General features: G+C 37.5%; 1 protein-coding gene across 1 annotated transcript; it reads left to right on the top strand.

Annotated features, from left to right (window-relative positions):
• The first annotated feature begins 9,063 nt into the window (after positions 1-9,063).
• LOC107605609 (uncharacterized) lies at positions 9,064-9,600 on the top strand. The gene is made up of 2 exons (XM_016307537.1): positions 9,064-9,285; positions 9,361-9,600. The coding sequence occupies exons 1-2, from the start codon at positions 9,064-9,066 to the stop codon at positions 9,598-9,600; spliced, it is 462 nt and encodes a 153-aa protein (XP_016163023.1).
• The last annotated feature ends 733 nt before the right edge of the window (positions 9,601-10,333 follow it).

The raw sequence follows: 10,333 nt of genomic DNA, 5'->3' as shown, positions 1-10,333 counted from the left end.
GGGTTCATTTGGCTCATAAGGTGGTTGGTATGGTGGATGAGGGTTAGGGTCATATGGAGGTGAGTGGTGGAAAGGGACTTGTGAGTTTGGTGGTCCAAAGTTATGTTGAGGAAAGGGTTCATAGGCATATGGTGGTGGTTGTTGATAGTCCATTGGAGGTGGTTGTTGCCATGAGGATTGATCAAGTCCTTGTGGCTCCTCCCATCTTTGATTGTTCCAACCATGGTGCCTGTTCTCATTGTAATTTCTTCTTCCTGTAACATTATTGTAACCAGACTCATAGCCAAAGGGGTGAGAGTTCACAGTAGTAAATAGAAATAAAAAATTAAAAATAAAAATAAAATAAAAAAATAAATTTAAATTAAAAGGTTATTTAAATTTTGAATTTGAAAATTAAATTTTTGAAATTTTGAAATTTGAAATTTGAAAATTTTTAAATTTGAATTTTGAAATTTGATTTTTTGAAATAAGATAAGATAAGATAAAAATTTTAAAAATAAAAATCTTAAATATTTTTTTTTCGAAAAAATTAATTAAAAATATTTTTAAATTTAATGAAGAAAGAGAAAAATAATAAAATGACACCAAATTTCAAATTTTTAGATCAAAATGAAGAAAACAACTAAGAACAGCTTGAAGGTCAAGATGAACGTGAAGAACAACTTGAAGATCAAGATGAACAATAAGAACAAATTTTTGAAAATTTTTTTTTTTAATAACTAAATAAAAACAAATAACCTCTAAACTTAAGAAAAAAGCAAAAATAAAAATAAAAATAAAAAAAACAAGCAAAAATAAAATATTTACAATAACCAATAATAAGGCACACGTTTGCAATTCCCCGGCAACGGCGCCATTTTGACGTTGGGTTTTCTACCAGTAAAGAAATTCATAGAAATGGTCGCGTTGTAGATATAGTCTCTAAACCGACAAAAATCCCTTCGTACAAACGTTTTGGTTGTCACAAGTAACAAACCCCTTTTAAAATTGATAACCGAGTATTCAAACCTCGGGTCGTCTTCTCAAGGAATTGCAGGGAGGTATGTTCTTATTATTGGTTATGGAAATTGTAAATTTGGGGGGTTGAGAAATTTGGAGCTTGGGCAATGTGCACAGGTATATTTAAATGACAAGTAAAATAAATAAATAACTGTAAAATAAGCTTTTGGCAAGGTATGAAGACTGGAGGTCCTATCCCAGTTATCCTTATCAATTGTAATGAGAATTGGATTTTTCTCCCACTTTATTAACCTCTAACTATGAAGGTAAGTTAAGTGGATGAATTAATTCTTGAAGAATTCCAATTCTTAATCAACAATGAGTTTGATAACTCAAGAGTTACCAATTATTTAACCAAAGCCAAAAGGAAGAAAATGTGTAAGTTAAATTGAAAGCACTTATAAATAGAGCAAAGCAATCTTAAGTCTGAAATACCTCAAAAATATATTGAATAGAAAATCAATCTAAACATAGAGAGTCATAAACAAAAGTGAGAAAATAAATAAAAATAAAGAACCTGGGATTGAGAGTCACTCCTAAAACTAAGAGAAATCCTAAATCCTAATCCTAAGAGAGAGGAGAGAACCTCTCTCTTTAAAAACTACATCTACTCCTAAAATTGTGAATGTGTGAGAGCTTCCAATGAATGGATGCATTCCCCCACTTTATAGCCTCTAATATGTGTTTTCTGGGCCGCAAACTGGGTCAAAAACAGTCCAGAATTCGCTGGTTGCGAATTCATTTGCGCTGATTTCCGTCACTTGCGACGCGGCCGCATGGATCACGCAGTCGCGTCGCCTAGCGTCAGGAGAACTATACCATATTATATATCAAATCGAAGCCCCGGACGTTAGCTTTCCAACGCAACTGGAACCGCTCATTTGGACCTCTGAAGCTAAAGTTATAGCCGTTTGAGTGCAGAGAGGTCAGGCTGGACAGCTTAGCAATTTCTCAAACTTCTTGCATTCCTTCCACTTTTGCATGCTTTCTTCACATCCTCCAAGCCATTCCTGCCTTATAATATCTGAAAATACTTAACACACATATCAAGGCATCTCATGGTAATAAGAGAGGATTAATAATAAGCAAATATAAGATCAAAGAAGCATGTTTTTAATCAAAACACATAATTAGGAAGGCAAATGTAAAACCATGCAAATAGTATGAATAAGTGGGTAAAGAGTTGATAAAATCCACTCAATTAAGCACAAGATAAACCATAAAATAGTGGTTTATCAGTGTGCCTACTACTATAATTTCTGATAGTGATCCTCGTTTCACTTCAAGGTTTTGGGGTGCATTTCAGAAGGCTTTTGGAACCCAATTAAGCTTGAGTACGGCTTACCATCCTCAACCAAATGTTCAATCCGAGAAGACGATTCAAACCTTAGAAGATATGTTGAGGGCTTGTGTTCTGGATCAGCCGGCGAGCTGGGCTCGATATATGCCTGATGTGTGGAAAACGATCCAACACGAAACTAACCGGCAAGTGTACCGGGTCGCATCAAGTAATAAAACTCACGTGAGTGAGGTCGATCCCACAGGGATTGAAGGATTGAGCAATTTTAGTTTAGTGGATGACTTAGTCTAGTGAATCAAGAGTTGATTTGAGTGATTTGTAATTTGCAGAATCTAAATTGCATGAAAAGTAAAAGAGAAGAGGGGAAATTGCAGTAAAGGAAAGAGCAGGAAAGTAAATGTGCTGAATCTTAAAGAACAAGAAATTAAATGGCAGAAACTTATAACACAAGAAATGTAAATTGCAGAATCTTAGAGTGCAAGAAATGTAAATGGCTTGAATTATAAAGGGAATTGGGAGTGCAAAAATTAAACAAGGAAAAGTAAATTGCAACAAGAAGAAATGTAAAAGATGGATTCAATTAAACCGGATCTCAAATGAAAATGAAAATAAGCTTGGTGTAGCAACGAAACAAGGAAATTGAAATTGAAAGCTGTAGATCTCAGGACTCAAGAGACTAGATAGCCAAGTCTAGATCTCACTGCCTTCCTAGATCCAGCAAGAACAATTGCAAAGGAAATGAAGAAAAGTAAATTGCAGAAATAGTGGAAGAAGAAGCAATTAACAGAGATGGAAATTCAATTATGCAGAAAATTAAACAAGATCTCAAGGTGAGATTGAAACAGAAGTTCTTCAATTCTCCACCCAAGATCCAAAGCAAGAGAAGTAAAGAGTGCTGAGCAAGAACAAGGAAGAAGAGAGATCAATTCCCCTTCCTAATTCTCTTGAATTAAAAAGAATAACTAAAATTGTAAAGGTGAGCTCTCTCTCTAAGTGTTCTAAGAATTCTAAAGGAAAAGCTCTGGAAAACTTAAATCCTAAGCTATTTATACACTTTCTTCAAATGGTCTTCAAGCCTTGAATTGGGCCTTTGCTCTTGATGGAATTGGGTTGATAAAAGCCTGTGTTGATTGCACTTGGAGTTGGAGAGAAACCCATTGTGAACCGGGACATAAAGCACAAAAGCTTGAGTCAAAGTTTGAGGCAAGCTTTTGCTCAAGATTTTTATATCAACCACCCCCTTTTGCTGATACCCACGTTTGAGCTAAAGTTTGAGGTCAAACTTTTAGCCAAACGTGGATCCCCTTGTGTGCATGTGTGGCGCCAACGTTTGCCAAAAAGCTTGAGGCAAACGTTGGCGCAAGCTTTTCTCCTCCAGGGTATGCATGTGTGGCGCCAACGTTTGCCAAAAAGCTTGAGGCAAACGTTGGCGCAAGCTTTTCTCCTCCAGGGTGTTGGTGTGTGGTGCCAACGTTTTCCAAAAAAGCTTGAGGCAAACGTTGGCGCAAGCTTTTGCTCCATCCTGGGTGATTTCAACTTTTCCAAAAGTTTGAGCTAAAGTTTGAGGCAAGCTTTTGCTCAAGCTTTTTTTTTTTTTCTCCCTTGCTCCTTGCCCTTTCTTCTTTCTTCAACATTCTTCAAAGCTCTTTTCACCTATCATCAATCAATCAAACACATCAAAGCTATGCCTAAAATCATGAGTTTGTTATTCTTTCATAATATATGACAATTATAGCACAAAATCTCATGAAATTGCATTAATTCATCCATGGTTGATTGAATCAAAGGAAATATGAAATTCTACCCAATTGGCTTACTTATGGCTCAAGAAAGTGCATAAAAACAATTGAAAACAAAAGAAAAAGACTAGTGAAACTAGGCTAAGATGACTTGTCATCACAACACCAAACTTAAAGCTTGCTTGTCCCCAAGCAAGAAAAGAATTATGCTCAAAGGTTCTTTTAACTAGAATGGATTTGAAGAATTACATGTACTGTCCTGTGAGTGAAGTGATTAAGAAATAGTGGGGTGAACTCTAAATTATATGCTCATGCAAGGACTTCAGTGCTTACTAGTCCCTATATCTTGGAAGTCTTAGGTCTTAGGACTTTCATCCAAATGATATCATGGAGATCTCTCTATAGGTAATCACCTTGAAGCAGCTTATAGTTCTTGTGCTTTGGCCTTGACTCTAAGTGTCATGTCTCAAAGCGGCTTTTTAGATAAGCTTTCAATCAATACTCCTAAACCAGTTGGTTTTAAGGTATTAGGTGTTAAAGCACCCCTAAGGATTTACTTACTCAAGCCTCTCTCTTTGACACAATTCGACCACAAGCATTTACTAGAATAACAACTCTTTGAGTTCTTGTTTTTTTTCTTCTGCCTAGTAATTGATGCTCAGAGCCTTGGGCCATGTTCTTTTTGTTTTTGTATTTTCTTTATTTTCTTTTGTTTTGTTTGCTGCTTCTTGGATCAATAAATGTTTGAGAAACTCCACAACACTTCTTTGAACTCTATGTCCCGCCTATGAGCTCCCATGCAAGTTTTCATAAGCATGCAATCTCAATACATGATCATACAACTAGAACCACCACTTTTCCTAATCTTTTGCTTGCCTCAAAATTGTTTAATTCCTTAATCCTTCTTTTCAAAGAACTTTCATGTGATGCATTTTTGAAATATTGAGTGCAAACAAGTTTGGAGAGTATAGTGTTGTAAATGATCAAGCATCTTGATTATTGAATTGCAGAAAAACTATACTAGACAGAAGGACAGATAGGGGTATAGTATCACTTTTAATCACCGCAATATCTGATAATGAACAATACAACCTTTTGGAGTTTACTTGCTGTCCTCTTCCTCATCATCATTGCTGGTCTTCACATTCCTCCTTCACCTCTTTGATTGATGATGCTAAATCTTCCAAAAGTTTGTATGGTGCTCTGCAGTGATATTGAAAGTTGCTTGTTCCCCAAGCACTTGAAAAATGGTTAGCATGCATGAATTATTTGTGGGCCTTTGAACTTACTTTGGTGTGGAAACACCAAACTTAGTACCTTGCCAATGGTTCTCATGCATCAGATTAACCATGTGTGAAACTCTTTTTCTTTTTCAAAGGCAATAGAACTAAAAACTAGGAAACAGCAGAATAGTTAACTAGTTCGTCTAAATACTTGAAGCTAGCATTATGCAGTAGGTGAGAATATACTTTATGATGAAATTTTGGTGGAACACCAAACTTAGAATTCTTCATTCTCCCTTAGATTGTTTTGGTGTGTAACACCAAACTTAGCTCCTTGCAACATAGATAAAACTAATTAACCTTTTTATTGAAATAGATATGAAAAGATGGTTACCTCCGGTTGGGTTGCCTCCCAACAAGCGCTCTTTTATTGTCACTAGCTTGACATTTTTCATCCTCGGATCATGGAAGTTGAGGCTTCTGTTGCCTTTGGTTTCCTTCTCTCACTATGGGCTTCCTTTCCTCTGTTTCTTTTTGTGGAATTCCTCTGTTGTGTCTTTCTTTGATGATTATTTCCTTTTCCATAGCCTTCTCACTTTCCTCCATAACTGCTTTCCCTTTCAACCCAGCAGCTTTTTCGCTGTTCTTTGGGTCATCTTCAGTGGCCTTTAGGACTATATTTTCCCTCCTTTCGCCCATTTCTGCAAGGTGTCTAGCTAGCTGTTCCATTTGCTTCTCAATTCTTCTGAGTGAGGCCTCTTGGTTCCTGCTTATCATCTCTTGATTTTTCCTTGCTTCTTCCTGCTCTATTATTATCATCTCTTGAACTTTCACGAACCTTTCCATCATCATTTCTAGAACATAGAGTCTTTGAAAGTTTGGAATTGGTCGTGGTTGTGTTAACTGTGATGGTTGATGAGAGTCATTTTGGGCGAGTTGTGAGGTAGGATGGGGTTGGAAATGTGTGTATTGGGGTGGTGCATGATGATTGTTGTTGTGGGGGTGGTTTTTATGCTGGTTTTTGAAGTTGGAATTGTTGCAGTTGAAGTCTCTTGGTCTTTGATTTTGGTTTTCAACCCCCCTCCAGTTGGACTGAGTTCTCCAGGGTGGGCTGTACATATCATTCTGAGACCTGTGTTGGAATATGCTAGAGGAACTGTTTGGAGAATGTGATTGCTCATAACTTTATTACTCATGGTTAATTGCTCCAGAACCTTGTTCAGCTTGACTCCACCCGTAGGAGTTTTGAGTTAGGTTGTACGCATGTACTACAGCAGTTCTCAGCTCATTGATTTTTCTGACCATCATGTCTAGTTGTTGTAGAGTTTGCTGATGCATCTGTTTGTTTTGGTTCATGACTGTATGGACACCTTCAATTTCCTTCTCTTGTGTGAATGGTTGCACTTCTGCCTCTGGTTTAACAATTTCCTGAGGTGGTTTCAGCTTGGCTAGGAGTTTACTCATTAGTTCTTCCCATCCGATGATGTTTCCTTGTGGGAAAGCTTCAAACTACTGAGCAATGTCGTTCATGGTGACGAGTGGGTGCTTCAAGTTATGGGTTGCATTATCATCTAAGATGGGGACATTACTACCATGCTGACTGGGATTCGTTGGGTTCTCTTCCATAATCTGCACAATCACAAATAGTCCAAATGAAGATTGAATACATTCATGTCCAAAATGTGGTTAAAAGGTTTAGCTGACACAATGTATCAAACAGTTGATAGGCTTGAAAGATTAGTAAGAGAGAATTGCTTCTCTCGTATATTCAACAAGCTAAAGTATGAGAATCATACGAAGCCAGAGAAACCAAGAAAACTTCACTTTATTGCTAAAGTGAGGTTTCAGTTAGTTCAAGCAAAAATTCAAACAGTTAGTGGGTTAATCCAAAGTTAGAGAAACAGAAAATAAAAATGCTAGATCTAGATCTCCACTTCACTTAATCATTGTCAATCTATTTCAATCCCTGGCAACGGCGCCAAAAACTTGATGTGTGGAAAACGATTCAACACAAAACTACGGCAAGTGTGCCGGGTCGCATCAAGTAATAAAACTCACGTGAGTGAGGTCGATCCCACAGGGATAGAAGGATTGAGCAATTTTAGTTTAGTGGATGACTTAGTCTAGCGAATCAAGAGTTGATTTGAGTGATTTGTAATTTGCAGAAACTAAATTGCATGAAAAGTAAAAGGGAAGAGGGGAAATTGCAGTAAAGGAAAGAGCAGGAAAGTAAATGTGCTGAATCTTAAAGAACAATAAATTAAATGGCAGAAACTTATAACGCAAGAAATGTAAATTGCAGAATCTTAGAGTGCAAGAAATGTAAATGGCTTGAATTATAAAGGGAATTGGGAGTGCAGAAATTAAACAAGGAAAAGTAAATTGCAACAAGCAGAAATGTAAAAGATGGATTCAATTAAACCGGATCTCAAATGAAAATGAAAATAAGCTTGGTGTAGCAACGAAACAAGGAAATTGAAATTGAAAGCTGTAGATCTCAGGACTCAAGAGACTAGATAGCCAAGTCTAGATCTCACTGCCTTCCTAGATCCAGCAAGAACAATTGCAAAGGAAATGAAGAAAAGTAAATTGCAGAAATAGTAGAAGAAGAAGCAATTAACAGAGATGGAAATTCAATTATGCAAAAAATTAAACAAGATCTCAAGGTGAGATTGAAACAGAAGTTCTTCAATTCTCCACCCAAGATCCAAAGCAAGAGAAGTAAAGAGTGCTGAGCAAGAACAAGGAAGAAGAGAGATCAATTCCCCTTCCTAATTCTCTTGAATTAAAAAGAATAACTAAAAATGTAAAGGTGAGCTCTCTCTCTAAGTGTTCTAAGAATTCTAAAGGAAAAGCTCCGGAAAACTTAAATCCTAAGCTATTTATACACTTTCTTCAAATGGTCTTCAAGCCTTGAATTGGGCCTTTGCTCTTGATGGAATTGGGTTGATAAAAGCCTGTGTTGATTGCACTTGGAGTTGGAGAGAAACCCATTGTGAACCGGGACATAAAGCACAAAAGCTTGAGTCAAAGTTTGAGGCAAGCTTTTGCTCAAGCTTTTTATATCAGCCACCCCCTTTTGCTGATACCCACGTTTGAGCTAAAGTTTGAGGTCAAACTTTTAGCCAAACGTGGATCCCCTTGTGTGCATGTGTGGCGCCAACGTTTGCCAAAAATCTTGAGGCAAATGTTGGCGCAAGCTTTTCTCCTCCAGGGTGTTGGTGTGTGGCGCCAACGTTTGCCAAAAAAACCTTGAGGCAAACGTTGGCGCAAGCTTTTGCTCCATCCTGGGTGATTTCAACTTTTCCAAAAGCTTGAGGTAAAGTTTGAGGCAAGCTTTTGCTCAAGCTTTTTTTTCTCTCTCTTGCTCCTTGCCTTTTCTTCTTTCTTCAACCTTCTTCAAAGCTCTTTGCACCTATCATCAATCAATCAAACACATCAAAGCTATGCCCAAAATCATGAGTTTGTTATTCTTTCATAATATATGACAATTATAGCACAAAATCTCATGAAATTGCATTAATGTATCCATGGTTGATTGAATCAAAAGAAATATGAAATTCTACCCAATTGGCTTACTTATGGCTCAAGAAAGTGCATAAAAACAATTGAAAACAAAAGAAAAAGACTAGTGAAACTAGGCTAAGATGACTTGTCATCAATGCCGCTAGTGGAGTTTGCGTACAATAATAGCTACCATGCGAGCATCAGAATGGCTCCGTATGAGGCTCTGTATGGGAGAAAATGTCAATCTCCGCTATGTTGGTATTAAGCTAGGGAGAAGAGCTTGTTGGGGTCGGAGATGATAGCTGAGACTATCGAACAAATCAAGAAGATCCGAGATAGAATACTCATTGCGCAGAGTCATCAGAAAAGTTACACCGATCAGAGGTGGAAGCCCTTAGAATTTGAGGAAGGAGACCATGTTTTTCTTAAAGTTACTCCAACCACAGGAGTAGGTAGGACAATTAAAGTGAAAAAGTTGAATCCTCAATACATTGGTCCGTTTCAGATCCTGGAGAGGGTTGGACCGGTGGCATATCGGATGGCTCTACCACCCCACCTTTCAAACCTGCACGACGTATTTCATGTGTTGCAGCTTCAGAAGTATACTCCTGATTCTAGCCATGTGTTAGAACCTGAATTTGTTCAGTTAAAAGAAGATTTGACGCTTCCGGTGACTCCGGTCAGAATTGATGATACTAGTATCAAACGGTTGCGTAGAAAAGAGGTTTCGTTAGTCAAAGTAGCATGGAGTCAAGCCGGTGTTGAGGAGCACACTTGGAAACTTGAGTCGGAGATGCGAACTGACTATCTGCACTTATTCTCAGGTAATTAAATTCGAATTTTGTGAGCAAAATTCCCATTTAGGTGGGTAGAATATAAAACCCAGTTAATTAATGGCTAATTAACCTATAAATTAGAATTTTGTCTAGAGGGTTAAAAATGTGTTTTTATGGCTTAATATGATAGAGAAAATTAAAACGAGAATTTTGATACAAATTTTAAAGAAATCGGCCCAAGATTGGACCGAATGGACCAAACCAGGCCAACCGGACCCATATTGGGCCTTTGGCCCAACCAAGCTCAACCTAAAACCCTCATTTCAGCACTCTCTTTCCTCCCTTAAACCCCGAACACGTTGAGCAGCCATGGAAGGAAAGAAAACTCTTCTAAAAACATAAACCCTCACTTGATCTTCAAACCACCATAACTTTTGATCCGGAGCATTGATTGCCGCAACGTTTGTGGCCATGTGTTCACCGCAACGAGCTCTAGAAAACCCACTACTTTGTTATTGAGGTAAGTGACGATCGGTTTTTTTATCGGTAAAGAAGTATAAAAATATGATCGCATTGTAAGTATAGCTTCTATACCAACAGGAAATCCTTTCGTACAAACGTTTTGGTTGTCACAAGTAACAAACCCCTTTAAAATTGATAACCGAAGTATTTAAACCTCGGGTCATCTTCTCAAGGAACTGCAGGGAGGTGTTTGTATTATTGGTTATGAGTTTTGTAAATTGGGGGTTTTGAAAATAAGGAACAAGTAATTTAAATGACAAGTAAAAT

This window comes from Arachis ipaensis, chromosome B1 (assembly GCF_059453495.1).
Source record: "Arachis ipaensis isolate K30076 ecotype BB chromosome B1, ASM5945349v1, whole genome shotgun sequence".
NCBI lineage: Eukaryota > Viridiplantae > Streptophyta > Magnoliopsida > Fabales > Fabaceae > Arachis > Arachis ipaensis.
Note: the sequence above shows the minus strand (reverse complement) of the source record. Positions and strands in the feature narration are given on the sequence as shown.

Excerpts from the sequence above, each read along its gene's own strand:
- LOC107605609 (XM_016307537.1), top strand. The coding sequence starts at position 9,064 with ATGATAGCTGAGACTATCGAACAAATCAAGAAGATCCGAGATAGAATA. Across the intron at positions 9,286-9,360 it reads CGTTTCAGATCCTGGAGAGG|CTTCAGAAGTATACTCCTGA; the intron begins GTTGGACCGGTG and ends CATGTGTTGCAG.